The sequence below is a fragment of the Alexandromys fortis genome, unplaced genomic scaffold, assembly GCF_014885135.2.
Source record: "Alexandromys fortis isolate MF-2015 unplaced genomic scaffold, M_Fortis_MF-2015_v1.1 scaffold_6, whole genome shotgun sequence".
In the NCBI taxonomy this organism is placed as follows: domain Eukaryota; kingdom Metazoa; phylum Chordata; class Mammalia; order Rodentia; family Cricetidae; genus Alexandromys; species Alexandromys fortis.
The window spans coordinates 7,908,066-7,928,469 of record NW_026067902.1 but is presented as its reverse complement, the minus strand read 5'-3'; the positions used below and the strand labels follow the sequence as shown (position 1 = coordinate 7,928,469).

General features: G+C 53.1%; 1 protein-coding gene across 1 annotated transcript; it reads right to left on the bottom strand.

Moving 5' to 3' along the window:
• Positions 1–570: 570 nt before the first annotated feature.
• On the bottom strand, positions 571–19,768 carry Adra1d (adrenoceptor alpha 1D). The gene is made up of 2 exons (XM_050134110.1): positions 18,063–19,768; positions 571–2,203 (listed from the first exon to the last, which is right to left on the bottom strand). Exons 1-2 carry the CDS (start codon positions 19,153–19,155, stop codon positions 1,611–1,613), a joined length of 1,686 nt encoding a protein of 561 aa, XP_049990067.1. The 5' UTR covers positions 19,156–19,768; the 3' UTR covers positions 571–1,610.
• Positions 19,769–20,404: the final 636 nt, after the last annotated feature.

Genomic DNA, 20,404 nt, shown 5'->3' with positions numbered 1-20,404 from the left:
GGGGGCTGCCTACTCACTCTTTCTGACTTGACCCATGGATCCCACCTCTGTGAGAAGATAGCAAAACCTGTCCTCTAAGCCTCAAGGAGGTCAGTAGGTACAAAGGGAGCATTTTATTTTGAGTACGTAGCGTATTCCCAGTACCTGCTATAACTGCTCCTGTATATCTGGGTGCTTAGGGGAGGCAGGTTCTCAAAACCCAGACCCCAGCTCACATTGTAAACCACTTCCTTCTAAGCCCTTCTAACCTTGTCAGAGTACCACGGAAGGCTTAACACTGTGGTGATGCTTCAGGCAGGCTGTCCCCCTTAGCGAGGACAGCCACCTTCCTGTACATATTGGCACCAGTAACCGGCTCTTCCAGTTTGGGGCTTTGTTTAGATAGCTGTCCTCTAAGGGCCCCATTGGTCACAGTTATCACACCCACTCTGGCTGGATAAATGTGGTTGATATTTTCTTTTGAGAGACTGAATTGCTTATGATCGTGGGATGTATGCCTTATTCAGAGCTAAGGAGTATGACTCCTAGCTGTGGGTTTTCTCCACATCCACAGATCTGTCTGCTTGGGTGTACATCATTTTATGCATTCTCTTACCAGTTACACTGGTAGCCAGTATGTTTCCCGAGGCCCTTGGAGCATCACAGATATATTTAGGGAGGCTGACAAGAAGAAAGTTTGTGCTTCTGTGACTTTTAAAAGCCAACAAAGCTCCAAAGTCCTTTAGCCTTGCTAAAAGATCCAAAGGACAATGACCAAAGGATAGTGACCCCCGAGGATGAAGGAGAGAACCAACTCCCAAAATATGTTTCTGACCTCTACCCTTCCCCCAAACCCCAAAGGGCAGCAACTATCCGAGAGGCAGCTATGATAAAACGAGCAAGGTGAGCGTAGACTATCCTGTGGTTGTCTAAGAGTTTCAGAAGAGGGAGGCTCTATATGAATCACAGGCCAAAGATGGACAGTTTGCACAGTCTGAACAAAATATAAGTACTCTTACCAATAAATAGGTTTCAAAATGATAAATAAGGCTGGCTCTCCCCTGTCGGCAGCCTGGAATCCCAGTGAGAAGTGATCGGCACAGACGGGCACAATGAACTATGTACAGAGTGTAAACAGTAAGGCCCCTGGGGGAAATGGTGAGGGCTCAGCCAGGTGAAGGGTGCATACAGGTTAGGAACATGGGGAGGAGGCCCTGGGCCTAGGGGGACAAACAACAGATTTGTACGGCAGGCATCCAATATGCCACCAAAGCTCGCAGTATGGCAGGTCCTACGGTAGGTCCACTGACTTCCGCCGGGTGGCCACTGATCTTCTTCCTGGGAGCAGCAGAGTACGAATCTGTACCTCTTCCTCCCCAAGGCGAGTGGCCACCTAAAGTCTTCTGCCTAGACTTCAGGAGCAGCTGACTAAGCAGTTTTTCAATCTGGATGAGAAGAGTGAATCCCGCAGTCTCACTTCCAGTAGCGATCTGGGCACCTATGTCCAGCAGGGGGCGCCATAACCCACCACCTACGAAGTGATCCGGTCCCAGGTCCTGGATCCAAAGGCAGCATCCCTCAACGCGCCTCACTCCCGGCTCCAGCACTTCTCCCAGCCTGGGTCTCGATCCTCAAATGTCAGTTTCCCGGAGATTGCTGTAGTTGACTGGCTCATAGGCAGGGCAGATGACAGCCTCTGCCCCATCTTGGGGAACGCTTAGAGACACTGCCTCCACCTCCGAGCGCAGGGCGCACGGAACCTCCGCGCGACGTGTGCCTCCAGAGCGGATCTTGTGGGACAGGCTGGACACCTTCGCGCGCAGCTGGGTCGTGGGTCTCTGCAGCGGCCCGAGAAGCTTCCATTCCCGGAGGGCGGAGGCTGGCTTTCGACGCCCGGAGACCTGAGCCTGAGCCTCGGACGTGTCTGTGGAGCCAGGGCCTGAGTGTGCAGTGAGGGCCAGGGGAGCTCCCGGGGGCGCGACTCGCGGGCTGGGGACATAGTCGGGACGCTGTTCGCCTGTCGAGGCTCGCCAGTGGTGGCCGTAGACGCGCCAGAGGCGGCGGCGGCGGCGACACTGGCAGCGCAAGAGGCGGAGGAAGGCGCGCTTGAACTCGCGACTAGAGCAGGGGTAGATGAGCGGGTTCACACAGCTGTTGAAGTAGCCCAGCCAGAAGATGACCTTGAAGACGCCCTCTGATGGTTTCAGCTGCGGGAACAGAGAACCTGCAGGGGACAGAGACCCGGGTAGTTAACGGATGTCGGTAGCTGGGAGGTTGACAGCTGCCTACCACTGAAGCTGAGTCACAGGCAGGAGCTCTCAAGGGGGTCTTTCTCTGTGAAAAAGGGGGCGAAAAAAAAGAATCATCTTCCTGTCTTCTGAGTCCGACCTGATAGCTGTTTTGAGCACAGGCAACAAACCCTGACGAGAGAGTGAGACCAAACCACGCGCGGCTGCAGTTTCTCCATCAGCAGTCTTCCCTATGGAACCCAGTTACTGGGATCTATGTGGAGAACACTCTCTTGTTCTTTAAGGCGCTGATGTGGAAGCATAATTCGGCTACAAGTTTTATGTAAAAATATTTTGACTTTTTTTTTTATATATACAAAATGAGTTCATTTGCCATTGGTGTTTTATGGCACTCTGTCTGTGTTCCCTACTGCCTAAGCACAAAGAGAAAGAAGCCCAGAATTAAGGGGCGAGCGAAGTTTGCCCAGTGCTGGATACTGTGGAGGAGTCACGCACCGTGGTGCTCGCTCTAGGTGACAGTGTGATTGGAGCACAGGGCTGAGTGCAGGCTCAGGGAGGCCACCCCTAACCATCACAGACTCAACCAAGATCGGACAAGCATGGAGTCAGCGGCTGCAGAATGAACTCAGGACACCTCACCGGGGCTCCAAAATGGAGGGCCTTGGATGAAGGCTCAGCTTTCATTCTGTGGGTAGTTGGGAGCCATGGGTATTTTGAGTGTGTGTGAGAGAGAGCTCAGAATTAAGCTTCAAGTGTGCACTCCCCATGGCTGTAAAATTGCGGGGTTGTGGGGCTGTTGCGGGGCTAGTGGTGAGGAAATGCTTCTCCAATGGTTTGGGGTAAGGGAACAGAACACCAGGCAGGTAGGATGGGTGCTAAGACCCCGTGTCCCCTAGGATCCTAAGGAAGCCACTCTCAGGGAAAGGGGACCGAACCTAAAGTGCAGTCCAGAGGCTCTACTGTCTCCCCAGCCTCTTCAGCAGCAGTTGGGGCCAGGTGCTTCATTCCAGACACAGAAGGTTAGGAGTGGCGTTTCTTGACAAATTACATTTTTTTCTCTGCCTTTGATTCCTCCAAATAAGGATAGTGTGTCCCCTCTCCAGGGGTAGAGGCACTCTGCCCCCCTCGCTAACGGCTTTGCAGGTCATCTACTAACCACATGGAGAAACGGTGAGGGAGGTGGAAGGAGGGAGGGCAGCATCCATCACACAGCCCAGCCCAGCCTCTCACATCTTGCTCATGTGGTCCTCAGCAGCTTCCTTGACCAGCCACTGAAGGTCTCCCTTTCTTTTTCTGTGAACTGGAGACAATAATGCTCCTCTGGATGGGATCTCATGCCGATTCATAGATTTCAGGGCTCAGTGCTTAGCAGAATTTTAACTTAAACGTGTTGGGCTAGGAATATAGGTAAGTGCTAGAGAACTCAGGCAACACTGGAGAGCCCCTGAGTTAGATCCCTAGGTGTGCAAGCAAATCAACCGGCCAGCCCTCCCTCCCACCCATCCACCCACCCACCCACCCATCCCTGGTATCTGCTCACTCCTCCAGTATTTTCCTCAGGCTTTTCAGAGTGGGTCCCACAGCCTGGGGAGCGGAACCTACCAACTAGATCTAGAGAGCGGTCAGAAACAGTAACTGAATACTGTGGGTTTGTGGGTGCTGGGGTTTAGTAAGGTTGATTTTCCCTGGGAGAGGGGTCAGGCAGTCCCTAGAAAATGCCAGAAGGACCTTACCCTGCAGGAAGATGGCCCTCAAGAACAGGATCCCTCAACGGCTGCAAAGTCAGGCTGGCAATAACATTCTGACTCAGACTACAGTCTTCCCTATTTAGCCGTGGATGATACATCAGTGGGCTATGCTTTCCAGCGGTTGTTGCCAGCCTGGCTTTTTTTCAGATGTGTGGACAACATGACATGTTTTAGTACCGCCCCAGTCTGTACTGCAAACATTGGGGCTTTAATTTATGCACAACCAACTTGTCCAGAGTCTTCCTGGAACGGAATTCCTCACACACGAAGGGGCTGGGATTCAAAGGCAGCCTTCCAGCCCTGGCAGTTGCCCTCTGCCTCCCTGGAGGTCTGACTTTGAGTTCCTCCAGAGGCAAGCTCTGGGACAGGGTTCAAGTGCAAGTCTTTAGCCTGGGAGCAAACACCTTGGGTAGGTGCTAACACAGGGGGAGGGGATGCTAGTAAGTCAGTTGCTAATGTGGGGAATGGAGGCTTAACTCCAAAGGGGCTCTGGGGGGGGTTCCCCACTAATGGGGAGGGATGTGGGTACCTGCCACTCATTCCCATCAGTCTCCAGCTGCTTTCTCCAGCTATTCATTTGCCCCACTTTCTGCCTACTTTACGGATGGACTACAACGGTGGATGAGCTATGGAAGCCCCTGGGGAAGCGATGCAGGCAGGCACTCAGGAGTGGGTAAACTGAAAGTTCGAGGGAGATGGGTGGTCCCTCATCCTCCACCACAACCGGTTCTTACTCTCTGACCACTGTGTACTTAAAAAATTCAGGCACCTGTGCTGCAGGTTGTAGATTCCAGGGGCAGCAGGTCTTGGGAGATTTTTCCTATTATGGTCCTAGATGAGGACCACAGAGGCCAGCGAGGACCACGCCTCTCCCTACTGGAATGGTGCTCCAGCCGCCACCTCCACTTCTCCCTCTTGTTGTAATATCCCTCCTCGCCATACTTTCTCTGCAGCTCACACACCTTGCAAGGATCTCTGGGGTCTGAAGGGGTGTAGGCACGCCCTTCCCTGTTGCACATTATGTGTGGGATGGAGAACTGTCTAAAGACCCCTGAAAATGGGCACTCGTCAGGGACGATGCTGCAGAGGCATCAGTGGACAAATCCTTCTTTGCCATTGCCACCCTCCTCCCGAGACACCCGAGACAGCTGTTGGGCTCACCAACTGCTTTGTCTTCTTATCCCTCAGAGCATCAGCTCTGTCACAGGTGCCCTGGAAACTTGATCCTCAGTGCGTATTGAGAAGGGGCAATGTGTAACAGGTGGGGCCTCATGGGAGGCAGGTGGGTTGTGGTGGCTCCACTCTCACGGATGGATTAGTGCTGTCTTGTAGGAGTGGGCCAGGTCTTGTGAGGCTGGACTAGCTCTCACGACAGCAAGGTATAAGGCAAGGCCACCTCAGACACCTGTTCTTCTTGTACCTAGTCATTCCCCTTCTTGCTTCTCTTCCATGCTGTGATGCTTCCATGTGATCTTCCCATATACTGATGCTGATGTTGTTTGGGTTTCCCAGCTACCAGAACTGTGATGCAAATAAGCTTCTTTTCTTTATAAGGTAATTAACCTCAGTTGTTTTGCTATAGTAACATAGTACACACTAAAACTATAAAAGACTCAAGGGGTCTGTGGGAGTCTTGGAGCCAGGGCTATTCTCAGCACTAGGGTACCCTCCTCCTTGGCTCCAGTGGGCTTACTCTCCCATCCTGAACATTGTCCTCTGATTTCTTGTAGTCACAAAGTCCAGCTGGGCAAACTTTAGAAGTTCTTTTTTTCTTTCTCTTAACAAGGAGGCTACTGTGCGTTGCCCTCTACCTCCCTGTGTGCTGTAGCCTCTACCTTTCCATAGGTTCCCAGTACCACAGCCCTGCTCTAACTTTCTCTGTCTAATGTATGTCCTTGTACGAGCTATGTGACCACTCTACCCTCTGGCTGTGCTCTGCTTGTGATGGGATTCCCCACTCTTGCTTTTGGGCTGTTATGCACGGCTGCCACGGATGCTTTTCCTACACACTGGGCAGTGACAACGTCCTGTGTGATACCATCCATCCACTTCTGACCAGCAGAGTGACTTACAAAGCCCTCCCCTCACAATGTATCCTACTCACTTTCAAGTGCAGTGGGTACCGATACCTGTAGATTCCTCTCTATTGCACCCTGCACTATACCCGTCACCAACTGTCTGTCTCTGTTTCCTTGTGACTGCGGTAGCCCAGCCTATCCTCGTCTAAGGGCAGGACCTGCCAAAGGGGTATCTCCACACAGCAGAGGGGGTGGAGGGGGGCGTCCTTGGCAAGCACAAGCCAGAGCTGTTCTATTCTTTACTTACAGGTGCTGCACACAGCCCAAGGCAGCCCCACACCCTCCCTCTCTTTTTCCTTAGCTATAGGGTGACCATTTGCCAGCGACTTGGGTTGTCCCTGGCGTCTGCCTCCTTCTCTGCTTAGTAGGCACTCATGTTGCCAGCATCACAGCCATTTCCTTCACCACCATCCAGTATCCATATTCCTCACCAGGCAGGAATCTGACCCGTGCGTGAGCCACAGAATCACGTCCCAAATACTTGTAGGTCTCTGACCTTGTTTGTGTCCTAGGCTCCTGCTGTGGGAACTCCTTCCTCTTCTTCAGCCAATAGCCTTTAAGATACCAGCCCACTTGGGTCTGTAAGGCTATTGGCTGAAGGAAGAGAAGGAGTTCCCACAGCACCAGCTCTTTCTTTCCCCCAGCTCTGTCCTAAGGTCCTCCTTCCCTCCCAGCTGTGGGATGTCATGCTCACACCCCTGTGTGTCCAGCCCTTTACACAGGTGCTGGGGATCCAAATCGGCCCCTGTGCTTACATGGCGAGTCCTTTATCTGCTGAGCAGTTCCACCCTTCAAATGATTAAAAAAAAAAAAAAGTTAAATTGATCATGCTGGTTCCCTGCTCAAAGCCCTCCAGCAGCTTCTGTTTCCTCAAGGTAACGGGGTGGGGCAGGGATGTAATATGTGCACAATTCCACATACCTCCCCCGTCTCCTACTCTGCTGCAGCCACCGTCTTCCTTGCTGCTTCTCACCTACCCTGGACTGCAGCTTTCCCCCAGTGTTTTCTCCCATCTCCTCTCCAGTAAGGCTGCCCAGACCCTCCACCTAACTGGATGCATCCAGTCTGCTTACTTCTCACTTAGATCTACTGTGCTGACCACCTTCCAGTCCTGACCACCTTCTCCCTTCCTGCTGGAGTCACACTATTCTTCTCTGTCCTCCATCCACCCTGGGCAGGCGACTCCAGGACAGGACTTCTGTCTACTTTGCTTGGCCCTGCTGAAGGACTCTACCCCACCCCTCTGTCTATGCCTAGCTCCTCCTCCAGCAGGCGGGCCCTCCTCCTGGCTCCTGGAGTCTGGCACCTCTTTCATCTGATTTTGCTAAGATGACTGCAGCATCCCTGACAGCCTCCACCTGTCCACCTGTGTCCTCTCCAGTCTGAACACAGTGGCAGGGATGCTTTTTCTTAAAAATGGTTTCTCTTTTTTTTTCTCCATCCCTTCCCAGTGGCATCTCACAGAATTAAGAATATGCTAAGACTCCTACATCACAGGGAGACATAGAATGACCTATGTCTGCCTCCGATTTCACATTTAACCCCAAGCAGGTCCTCCTACTTGGGCCTCTCTCTAGCTTCTCACCTCTCACCCCTGCTCAATTTCCATCCATCTGGCTTGGCTGTACCCACTTGCCTTCCCGAAGGGCTTACAAGAGGGTTATTAGTTCCCCGAAAGGCCCATGTGTTGAAGGTGTAATTCCCCAGTCCAGGCAGCTACTGGGAGGTGGTGACGTCTAAACAGGGACTGGCTAGAGGATTTCAGGTCACCGGGAGTGTGGTTCCTCTTCTGTTTCCCAGCCATTCACAGCTTCCATGACATGCTGCCTCACCACATGCCCCAAACAATGGGCCAACCAATCAGACTGCAGCCTTCTCAGCAGTGACCCAAAAGAAAGCTCTCTCCTTTTCACTTAGCTACCTCAGATCTGTCACAGAGACTGCAACACCGACTACCATACATGTTGGTACAAGAGGTCTAGCTTAGCATCCTTCAGTGCAGGCACTGCTGATCAGAAAAGGGCCTGTCTGGTCAGCAGGTAAATGTTGTTGACTGCATCAGCTGGGCACATGCTGTGGCAAAGGAGGCAGGGGCTCTTTGCAGCCGGGTTTATCCCAGGGCAGTGCTATTTCCCAAGGAGCAGAAGGGTAGGCTGAGGAGGAGCTGCTGGGATTTGGGGGAAGTCGAGAGAGGGACACGAACAAATAGGCCAAGCCCTGAGAGGCCAGGCAGCTCCGAGGCCAAGAGGCAGGCTTTGTGATTAAGAGCCTCTCCTGGCATCCCCAGAAAGGAGCATGTCCTTGGCAGCTTGTCAGAATTCACAGCCAGCCCCGAGCATAAGTTGTAGCTGGCCATGAAGTATCAGACTGTGTCCCCCACTCTCTGCTTTTTGCCCTTCCTCCACTAGTGACCTCTGTCAAGAACATGCATGCTATTTCTCTGGCTGAGAGCTACTAGGAGTTAAAGACCCGCCATCTTCTGATGCTCATGCCTCCTCTCACCTCAGGGTCCAGACAGAAGGAATGCAAGCCCCAGATAACCCCTATCTCCCAGCTCTCCAGCTGGGCACTTAGAGGCTATTATACCAGTGCTCACAGCGGCTCCCTCCCCAAGGGACTCTGGACCTCTCTCCCCTGCAGAGCCAGAAAACTTCTCTGATAAAGAACTTGAAATGAGGACTTGTAAGGAGATCTCTCTCTCTCTCTCTCTCTCTCTCTCTCTCTCTCTCTCTCTCTCTGTATGTGTGTGAGCTAGATGTTCATTTTGGGGAAGTAAATTCTGGGTAGAGGCGGAAGCACGAGCAAAGGTCTGAAAGCAGCAAGAAGCCCCCAGGGTTTGGGGAGAAATCCAGGAAGTTCAGATGGCTGCAGAGGAGGCTGAGTGAGGGGAGAATGAAACAAGGCGACTTTGAATTGGGAGTAATCATGGCGGGCTGTGAGGAAGAGGTGACCTGGGTAAGATCTGGACCCCATATACATTAAGAGGACATGGAAGGGCACATTGAGGGCACTGCCAGTTTCCTATGGTGAAGGGTCACTGGCAGAGTCTCCTCGCTTGAGATAGATCAGGAATGGGTCAGATGTTCTTCCAGGCCCCAGCATTGCCTGCCTCAGGACCGTTGGGCTGCCTGGAGCTGGCAGAGAACCTTGGCCTTCATTACAGGCTGAGGGACCAGGGATGGTAGGGCAGCTCTCTGAGTTCCCTATGGACCTAAACTCCAGGCTCACATCCCCTGGCCTCCTCTAGGCCTGCAGTGGGTCCCCCCATCTACTACCAACTCTTTTCATCTGCTTTTCTAGTTCTTCACTTTCCCAGTCTCCCCCCCCCCCCCCCCCCCCCCCCCCCTCCCCCCCCCCCCCCCCCCCCCGTATTACTTCCTTCCTGATCTTCCCTGCTCCGATCTGTGGCCTCAGACAAGTTGGGTGACTGAGGTTGCACGGCTGTCCAGGGACTCCTGCGCTTAGTCACGCTGGACTTACTCCAAGCAGGAGCCCCTGTGGACTACATTGACTGCGCTCCTGGGTCTGTGCAGGGTAGAAGCCTCTGCCCAGAACAGAAGGTCCCCCTGGCAGTGGGCACCATGGGAGGGAGTCCCAGCACTGAGCGTCCTGTACATCACCCGATCACAGGGCCAACATCTGTTCTGCAGCATCACTGCAGAGTGAGGAAGGCAAATCTTCCACTTGCCCAGGGCTGAACTCAGGAACCATGGTCTCTCAGAGCCCAGGCCACTCAGGAAGAAGCCATGTCCTGTGACCATGCTAAGGTCTTCTTCATGGCAAGCAGTAAGCACAAAAGGACATCTGGCAGAGAGCCTGGGGGATTTGTGCAGGGGCAGAGGGTCTGGGCGATATTTAAGACTGAAAATATGGCCACAGGCTGATATCTTACCCTGGGGCAGCCCAGTCTCTCATCCAGGCAAGCGATAACAAGGATGCGGGGGGGGGGGGGGCGGGGGCCTGGGTTCCAATGTTAGTCCTTACACCAAGTGAGCAGGGAACTTTGACCACGTTTCTCAGCCTCCCCGTGTCAGTTTTCTCTCACGTACAACACAACGGGCTGATAGCACTGAGGTCGTGGCCCTGCTGGGAGGGGTCAGCTCCTGCCAGGAAGGTGAGGGGAGCCGATTTGCTTAGGCAGGGTAGAGGAAATGGGAAAATGAGACGGGCTGGAGAAAGAGATGCTCAATGGGCAGAATGACTGGCTGGGGTGTGGAGGAGGCTGATACTCCAGCTGTGGGCACCACGAGTACGGAGATGCCACTCTCCCTGTGGGAAGAGGGTAAGTAGCAGGCTCAGGGGAGAGGAAAAGCAAGCCTAGGAAGAGGAGCTAGTATGTCGGGGTGGGAGTTCAGCCGATGGAATGAGGTTGTGCGGACCTTCCATGGTGGATACGGTTAAGTCAGATTGGCACAAGGGTCCCAGCAGAGGGTACGAGTCAGATGGTGATGGGATGGTGGACACTTCTGTACAGAGGAGGGCCCAGGGCTGTCTCGGGGCTGCAGAAGGTCAGGGAAATGTCTTTCCCTTAGATCCTCTAGGGAGACAGCCTTGCTAGGACCTTGATTTGAGGACTTAGGACCTTCCTCCCCAGAAGATAATTCATTGTTTGAAACCATTAAATCAATGGTCATTTGTTAAGCTAAGAAAGGAAATTAATGTGGTCTGAGGGTCTGGAAGGTGGAGATAAAATTAAATGGGGCTCAGAGGGGAAGAAGCCCCCCCCAAAGGAGGCTGAGGGTACCACCGGAGCAGTGTGCAGGGTAAGACCTGAGGGATGGTGAGAGTCCAGGAGAGAAGCTGGCAGCACAGGAGAGGCTTGGAAGCACCCTGGAGGGTGACTATTGGGTTGCTATTGGTGACAGTGCCAAGGGGAAGAGGGGCTGGTATGGCAAGAGTGGGCGGAGGCATTGCTGGCTGGAAGAGGAGGACGGGTCTCAGAATATAGTCTTTAAGAAGTGGCAAGGATGTCTCACAAGTAGCTATAAGCGAGGAAAGACACCAGTGAGATGGTGTGGGAGGGAGGAGGGCAAAGGAGGCCATCATGCTAGCGGGGAGCATCTTAAGACAGCTCTAGCTAAGACTATGTGCCGTGCATAGGAGGGCAGACAGAAGATACAGAAAGCTGGAAGGAAGAAGAAGCAGACCTGTCAGGAAGGAAAGAACTTAGGAGAATTAGAGCTAAAGGGAACCTACAAGGGCTCCCAAGGACACCCCGAGGCTGTCCCTGGGCAGAGCACCGACTGTGTAGAGTCTGATACCTCTTTGGCATGCTCAGCTCAATGATTTGTACTGGCCTGTGGAGAGCCGTTCCCTTCTCAGGAAATTTGCAAACTGGGTGGTTTGTGCTTTTCATGACCTGATGCTGACCACGATGAGACCATTTACACCACAGGAATGGGCAGATGCTACAAACCAGTCCCATCCCAGAGCCAAGGAGAACATGTTTATCAGCACACCAGTGTACCACATGGGAGAATGGTGGGCCCGATTCTGGATGGGAGGGAGTTAAAAGTGCTCGGAGCAAATGAAGTGCTTAGTCATGGGACTGGCTGCCTCTCAGGAATGGGAGGCAAAAGAAGCGACAGGGAGGTGAGAGCCATACTGAGGCTGAGCTCAACATAATGGGAGCCAAGGAGGACAGAGCAGATGGATTCAGGCAGAGATCCTCTGAGGATGAAGGGGGAGGATGCCGGTGGGCACAGGGGCTCAACACATGGCCCTAAAAGGACAGAGGAGAGGGAACGTCAGTCTAGTCTGGAGTGTGAGGTGCCATCATAGACCAGTCTCGGTACAATGGAGTCACACCAGTGACTAGGGGTGAAAATGGAGATGACAGCTTGTGACCCTAACACTAAGGCATCATAAGTGTGTATTGTGTTTCTTAGCTCCGTCCTGAACCTGAACCAGAACTGATGGCAGGTAAGACAGCAGTGCCAGCCGCTGAGAGCTCACACTGTGGTACCCTAATTGTCATTAGAGAAACAGCAAATGCCAGGCCTGGGGCCGGGGAGTACAAGCTGGACCTGAAATTCCCAGTAAGACCGGAGAGCAAGAGCACACTCGGATCCTGAAGGCTTGTCAAAGGTTCCTGAAGGCGATCTGTGGCCAAGCACAAACCCTGTAAGATACCACACAAAAGCACAGATGTCTAGAAACCATGCCAGAGAATGGATGATCAAGTGAGAGGGACCAGCTGTGCAACATTGCCCCTATAAGTTAACACTATTGTGTGCACACTGAAGATTTTATTATAAAATGCCCTAATACTCCGATAAAATAAAGCGAGGTGAAGTTAAACGCAGGGCTGGTCTGGGCCACTCAGACCCTGGCATGCCGAATCGTGGAGAGGCACGGGTTTCTTCACTCCCCCAGCCAGCACAAGTTCCCCGAGCACCTGCTCTGCTTACAGACACAGTTTTTGGATTTGCACACACTAATGTTAGGTGTGTATGCCTTAAGTGTGTAACACGGCGACAATACTCGCATCTCTTCCCAAGCAGGAGACGGAACATTTCCAGCGTCACGAAAGGTTCTAGCACTTGCTTCCAGTTGGTACTCCTTGTCCCCACTCTCTCTCACACAAAGGCAACCACTATTTTAATTTTTATCATCAGCTAGATTTTTTTTTTTTTGCCTAGTTTTGAATGGTAAACACACTTTATGCTTCCAATCTGGCTTACTCCACCCAGTAGGAAGGCCATAAAATTCACTTGTTGTTTTTCCTTGCTGTATAGTCAAGAATAAACAAATGGTTTATTTCTCCATTTTCCTGCATGGGCTTCATTCATTGGCCTGTTTACTCGCTAACTCCCCATTCCAGGTCTGCCAAGCCTGCATACCCCACCAACACGGATACTCTACTGTGCCTATGTGGTAGGTTTTCTCTGCCCTCACCCCGTGATACATCCTGAATGTCGACATCATAGTGCATGGAACAAGGCAATGGACTAAATCTGAGGGTCAGAGATGTTCTCCGTATCATCGAGACAGGCTAACACTATGAAAGAGAGGCCCAGTTATGGCTCCCAGATGGCTTGAATGGGGTCGTGGGGTTTGTCTTTTTTTTTTTTTTTTTTTTGGTTTTTCGAGACAGGGTTTTTCTGTGGCTTTGGAGCCTGTCCTGGAACTAGCTCTGTAGACCAGGCTGGTCTCGAATGGTCGTGGGGTTTGGATGGACTGTGTGGATTTCAGTTAGAGCCTCTGAAGTTGCCCTGGGTGGTGACATTCAGAGGCTAGTGATGGGGACTGGGGTGTAATTCATGGGTGGATTTTTATGGCTTGGGATCAGTCCTCATCACTGCAAAAAATAAAACAGCCGCAGAAGCCAGTGCCAGTGACATTTGGTGACCTGCTTAAACACACACACACACACACACACACACACACACACACACACACACACACACACACCAAAAAAAACCCAAACCAAAACAAAACAAAAACAACACCCCCCACAAAACCAGAGAGCTGGAAATGAAGAGCTAGGGTCTGTCAGTGTCATCAGAGTGGCAAGGGGGTGAGGCTGGGTCCTGCAGGTGAGCTTTCAAGCCCTACTCCTGCGCCTCACCGGGAGGCACCTGCCATGCACATCAATGCCAAATGCAAGATAATACAGCCTTGCAGACACTGAGGAGGGCCCAGAGCCTCCCTTTGGCATGCAGGGTATACAGGAAAGGTTACCAAACATTCAGCCTAGATCTTGGGGTGAGCAGACCCATGCACCACCTGTCCTGGGGCAGAAGCTCCAATCACATGCACTTCCGGCAGTGTACCTGTGCTGGCCATCTTCCACCCTGAAGTTTTTCAGACAAGTTCTAGGCAGTGTGTTCATCTCTACAGCAGCTGCCCTTGCCCATACACACCGGTTTGGGCCGCTTGTGACTATATGAAACTATATTTATATAATTTCTTATCACTTTTTTCATGGCGTCTAGCCCTGTGCCAACTTGTTTAAAACCAGGGGAAATGTGTCTGTCCTGGGGAGGAATGTCAAGAGCTCTTTTCTCCATAGGCCCCACAGGGCATGTATGTAGTCTTCCCAGTCTGACCTGGAACGTCTCCGAGACTGAACAGGAAGCACTGTTCTGGCCTGTCCTGGAAGTGTGCTGTCATGGAAGAAGGGACAGGCCTGTGACCGTGCACTGGGGCAAGGGCTGCAAGTGTCCACAAACAGCCCTGGCTGATATCAGCAGCTCCCTGTGCTGCCTGGAGTTGTATGTAGTACCAGACAGGCAATGTCTGAGGTTTCCGTTAAGTAACCTCTGCCTACCTCTAGGAAATATATATGCCCTGGGAAAGTGAGGCGGACACAAATGAGATGATCTATAGCGTATCTGGGCCCTTTATGATTTCATGTGCCTGGCACCTGTCCTCAGGGGGCCTCACAATTTAGTATAACTGTTGTCGGTCCTCCTTGGTAGTTTATTTGGCTTGACCAATAGCATATTCCTCTTTTTAGGCTGGGGGGGGGCAGGGTCTCACTAAACAGCCTGCTTCAGCCTCCCCAACGCTTGGGTTACATGTTGGGGCTGAAAGGTAGCAGTCTATGGCCCTCTGTGCCAGCATTCCTCTGCGATTCCAGAATGTTCCTTGCTACCTCAGGACTGTTGTTTCTGCTCACAGCTACCTCTCCATTGCAGCTGGGTCTCCTGAAGATGAGAGGTGTGGATGAAGGCACGGTGGACGGTTTAGCCCAGAGTGTGGCCGGATAGTTGTTTTCATTTCTATAACCACGGACTTTGTGGACATGCGTCTCTCTTCCCCAATACCTCCGTGTCTGCTGCTTGTGCTTGCCACACACAGCTGGCACACTCACGTGGACCTGAAGGTGTCCCACCTACGCAGCTGTACCTCGACTGTTCCTCAGCTGTTCCTTGGCTGTCCCTCGCGGCTGTCCCTCCGTTGTCCTCGGCTTTACCACACCTCTCCCAGCTGCCTTTCCTGAATTCTGTTTGGTTCTCTCTAAACAGGTAAATCCCTGGCTTCCACTCTTCTCCTGCTACTTACTGGGAGACTATACCCCCACACTCCCGCCAGCACCCTCATCTTCAACCTCTGTGCCAAATCTCCTATAGACTTTATCCTAACATCTCCAGCTAAAACATGTTGGCCCCTTGAAGGCCACATTTCCCCACAAAGTGTTGCAGCTCAGAATGTTCGCTCAAGGGCACCTCATCCCTCACAAGCCCTCACAAGGAGAGTGTCAGGGCCTCCTGGCCTCTTTCCCTCCTCAACGACCTCCAGGCCACTCTCTTGCTTCTACAGTAGTCTCTGCCCTCCTCTGTGCCCTCCAGTCTATACAGGGCAGAGTGGAATATTCTGTTTCTTTGCTTGGCACCTGTCCTGTTTGTTCATTATTGCCAGCTCCTCAGGATTAGGCACTGCCAGGAGTTTGAGCTGGCATGCACATCCGAAAACACAAGACTTGATAGCTTTGCATATTCATACATCCATGTAATCCCTTCTTGGGGCCAGATATAGACATCTCCAGGGATCTTATACCATGTGGAAGGAGCAGCAAAGATAAAGGGACAGAGAAAGAGCAGTGGATGCCAACAAGGGGAAGGGGTCATGGATATCCAGAGATGATTTCCTGGAAGATGATGTGATCTGGACCTCAAAAAGCAGTTCTACTGTTCTGATGTGTTGATTTTAACCATAAAAAAAGAATGAGAAAAAAACTAATATTCAGCAGAAGAGTGGATCACACACCATGCAGCAGTCTCAAAAGCACTAATAATGGCCCCACACTGCATGAATCTCAAGGACATAGCGAGGGATGGGAAAACGCAGACTGAAGAATGATATGCATAGTGAATGCCATTGACACAAACTCCAAAGGCACACAAACAGTGCTGTGCTTTGAAATGAACGCGGATGTCTGTGGTAAGGGCATCAATAGACACATGGGAGTAATAAATGCTAGCGTTACCTCTGGGGAGGCGAGGGAGGAAGTGGGACAGTGAAATCAACTGTGATCTATTTTGTGCACACAGCAAGAGGAAGGATATAATGTAGATATGGTAAACTCAGCATATGCTCAGTGTGGGTGATTAGAGGCCCGTGAGTGTTTATTAGAGTATTAAATTATGTGTAATATGCAACAGTATTATATTATTACATTAGTTTCTTTTCATTTGTGCATTATTCTCTAACAAAATAGTTTAAAAGTAAAGGAAAATGGAAAAATGGAGGTGGCGTTTCCTACCCAGGCTGAGCATTCCCTGTGGGGACTGGTGTGAGCTAGACACACAGAGATAGGAGAGGGAGGAGCCCTTGAACAGGTTCCATAAGGCGAGGCCAGAGCAGGGCCGTGGGGCTGGGCCTTGGAGAGGGTGTGTGTGTGCGGTGTGTGTGTCGGGGGGGCACCCCCTTCTTCAACTTTGTTGCTTTCACATTCCCCAATCCAACTGTAAAGCAGACCTTAAGTGGGGGTTTTATTCCTTATCCTGATCTCTCTCTCTCTCTCTCTCTCTCTCTCTCTCTCTCTCTCACACACACACACACACACACACACACACAGAGAGAGAGAGAGGGGGGGGAGGGAGAGAGAGAAAGAGGGGGGAGAGGGAGAGAGAGAGATTCACATACACCTCAATCACATTCATATACAGCTATTCATTGGCTCTCCCAAAATTTGTCAAAGTCAGCATTATCACCATCATCACCACTGTCATTTAAAGATGAAGAAACGGAGGCCTGAGACCACATAGCTAGTAAGAGGCAGAGCTGGGATTTGAACTCAAGCTGCCTGACACCAGCGCCTGTGTTCTCAATGGAGAACAGTATTGCTCCTCACATGCCAGGCACCATTCTGGGTGCTGTGGATTCAGTGATGATACAGTTGAAAGGAAAAGCTAGAGAGCCAGTGACGGAGGGAAACACTCAGCCAATGGGGCATTTAAGCAGAAACCCACAGGTTGGGAGTTAGCTAAGAGGTTTGGGGGCCATCCAGACGGAGGGAAGATCAAGTGAGAAGATCAGAAATTGGTACAGGCAAGGAACTAACTAAGGAGGGTTAGGGCCAGGGCAGTGGGAGGAAGCCCTTCCCTGAAGAGCCCCTTTCAGATGGGAAGGGCATTTGTTGGCATCCTGCAGTTCATGCCTGGGGTCCTCCTGTAAATACTGACAGCGACCCGTTTCGGTTCAGACAATAATGAATCTGAAGGCTACCCTCTGCAGGCTGTGGAAGGCAGGTTTATTTCCAAGTAGTGTGAAAACACCAAGGGACTTGTAAGAGAGCGACACACTCAACTATGATAAATAAAAGTCACCGTGACAGCTGTAAAAATGCTTCCCCTTTCTCCCCTGTGCTGGTCCAGGCCCTGGGCAGGCTCCAGGGCTTTCAGGCTCAAGGGGTAGGAGGAGTCCCCCGAGAACTGCTGTGCCTCCCTCAGGACTGCAGGGCCCTTGTACGGGGAACTAGTTTACCCTGTAAATGATTATAAACAATAGTAACTGTCCTCTTAACAGTTTTCTCATCCTGTCTGTTCCTCCTTCCCAGGTCCCCTTCTCCAACTTACAAGAGATTTCAGAAGGGAAAGTCCACAGGTTTCCTACAGTGGGGCCACTGGATGGATGCCTATTGGAGAAAGCAGGGTCTCTGGTGTCTGTTGAGATATACAAGGTGATTGGCCTGGGTCTCTGCCGGTGAATGAGTGAGTGCATGGGGGCTCGCCCTCATGTCTGTTTCCAGAGATGGGTCTCGCATACCCATCACATTAACTGGGGGTCGCATGAACTACTGACCACATGTTACAGGGAGAGGTTTGCCCAGATTTCCAAGGAACTAAAACAAGGCCAGGGTTTGTAATGGCTGCAAAGGGTAAGAATGAGCAACCTGTAAAAGGAAACCCAGAAGAACCAAGAGCCCCTTGCTCTCCCTTTACAACAGTAAGAGACCGGAAGTTCATAAGCGTCCATTGTCAGGTTGTGGGTCATCTAAGCCTTCCAGGAAGGGACTTGCCAGAAGGGAAGAAAGGTCTAGCGTGAGGGGAATCACTCACCCAGTGGCAGGACGAAGAAGAAGGGGAACCAGCACAGGACGAAGACACCCACGACGATGGCCAGCGTCTTGGCAGCCTTCTTCTCGCGGGAAAACTTGAGCAACCTTACAGAGAGCGAGCTGCGCAAGGTGTGGCCCTTGCTACTCTGCGTCCCTTGGGCTCCTTTGGTGCTAGCTGTTGCACCGCGACAGTGGATCCTCAGTACCACCTCGGAGGCCTTGCCAGGCTCCCGCTTGATGCCTGCTTCGAGGCTGCGCGTGGTGCTGCGCGCGACCACGTACACGCGGCAGTACATGACCACGATCACCGCCATGGGCAGGTAGAAGGAGCACACGGATGAGAAGACAGCATAGCCCACTTCCTCGGTGATGCCGCAGAAACGCTCATCTGGGGGCACTGGCTCCTTCCAGCCCAGCAGTGGTCCCACAGACACCACCAGGGCCACCGCCCAGAGCAGAGCCAGGATGGCAGCGGCCTTGCGCTCTGTCATAATGGCTGGGTACTTGAGCGAGTGGCGTACGCCCACGTACCGGTCCACAGAGATGGTGCAGAGGCTAAGGATGGAGGCGGTGCAGCACAGCACGTCCACCGCGGCCCAAACGTCGCAGAAGGTCCGGCCGAAGGCCCAGAAGCCGAGAACCTCCATAGTGGCGGAGAAGGGCAGCACAGCTGCACTCAACAGTAGGTCAGCCACCGCTAGGTTCACGATGAAATAATTGGTGACCGTCTGCAGGTGGCGGTTGCAGGCCACCGAGAGGATGACGAGCAGGTTGCCCGCCACAGCGGTGAGGATGAAGGCTGCTAGGAAGACTCCCACCCCCACGCCCTGTGCACTCACCACCAGTCCCCCGACGGCCGCTGAGCCATTCACCTCACCGCTGGCCGCAGCCCCCGGTTCTCCCGTGGAGCTTTGGTTGTCCTCGCCGCTGCCGGTTCCCACCACAGCGCCGCCGCCAGTGGTCCCTGGCACGCCGCCCACCGCTGGGCCCTCGGGTCCAGCCGTGCCAGCTCCACCGCCCGCGCCGGAGCCCCCAGTGCTACTGTTCGAGCGGGGTCCTTCGAAAGTGACGCTCAGGAGGTCTCGGAAAGTCATCTCACGGCGCAGCCGTCGGGGCCCGAGCCCCTGCACTGAGCGAGCAAGTGGCGGGGAAAGGGCCCGCGGGCATCGCCGCAGTGCCGGAGCCAGCCCGCGCGCGGGTCCCGTCGGTCCTGCCCAAGTTTCCGCAGCGGAGGGGGCCGCAGGGGAGCGATGGTTCAGGGGAGCGGAGGGGAGGTCACGGGGCCGTGAAGGTCCCAGCGGGAACGGTGGAGCGAGTGAACCGGTCTAGTGGTGGCTGAGGAGTCACAGGGAGGGAAGGGCTGGGGCGGTCGACCTGAGTCCTTCTCCAAGCGTGTCCAGGCGAGCAGCAGCTCCGGGAGCGGCAGTGCAGGCAGCGGCCTCTGCAGCGCTTGGGACTCTGCGCGGGGGCGGGACGGAGGAGGGGCGGCCGGGAGGGAGGAGGGGGCGGCCCGTGCGCGCGAAGGTTGCAGGCTGGAGAAGGGGCTCTGCGCGGCCAGTGGCTCCTGGGGTCCCCGCCGGTGCCCACTACCGCCCTTTGCCCTAACTGTCCCCTTGTCCTCCTTTCCTCGGCTCTCCCGGACCTCCTTCCTCTTTGCTCCAGCTGCTTCTCGCTGTTTCCCTTCCTCTCTCTAGACTTGCGGTCACTCTCTGCTTGCCCTTGCCCTAGCGCAGCAAACAAGGTGCGATCCCCGGGTCTCGGGCTCCCGGTTCCTGCCGCCAGAGAGCAGCAAGAGCCTGGGATCTGTGAGTTCAGGGCTGGATGGTTAACCGCTGCCACACCGCCTGGATGTGTCTGATGCCCCTCCTCTTTTCTCTGGGGCGGCAGGCAAGCCCAGGGTCTCAACACCCGCTGTGGTGCGATGGTTGCGTTGAGACACCCGTAGAAAGCTTGCGCTTGGGCTGAAGTTGGGTGTGACTCGCGTGGGACCTGATGGTGTGGCTATAGCTCCAGGACCTTGCCCACACTCTGAATAATACCAACTTTGGCCCTGTTATTTTACTCTGCAACAGAGGTAGGAGCAAATCTCCCTGTAGCTACTCAAAGAACCCAGACGTCCCTATGGGCAAAGAAGGTCAAGTGCTGGAGGGTGGGAAAGGTTGCCTAGGGTGGATAAGGGGAGGGAGCAGAGTAGTCTGCCTCCACTCTCCAGGCTCCGCCCTTGTTGGCCATTGGACCTCCTTGAGCCGCTTTTTCTCACTTTCCTCACGTGTGAAATGAGAGTAAAAAATCTCTTGCGGGAACCTGTGTTAGGGCTGCTTAAACGGTGCTTGCACTTCTCAT

Excerpts from the sequence above, each read along its gene's own strand:
- Adra1d (XM_050134110.1), bottom strand. The coding sequence starts at position 19,155 with ATGACTTTCCGAGACCTCCTGAGCGTCACTTTCGAAGGACCCCGCTCG. Across the intron at positions 2,204-18,062 it reads CTTCTTCGTCCTGCCACTGG|GTTCTCTGTTCCCGCAGCTG; the intron begins GTGAGTGATTCC and ends TGTCCCCTGCAG.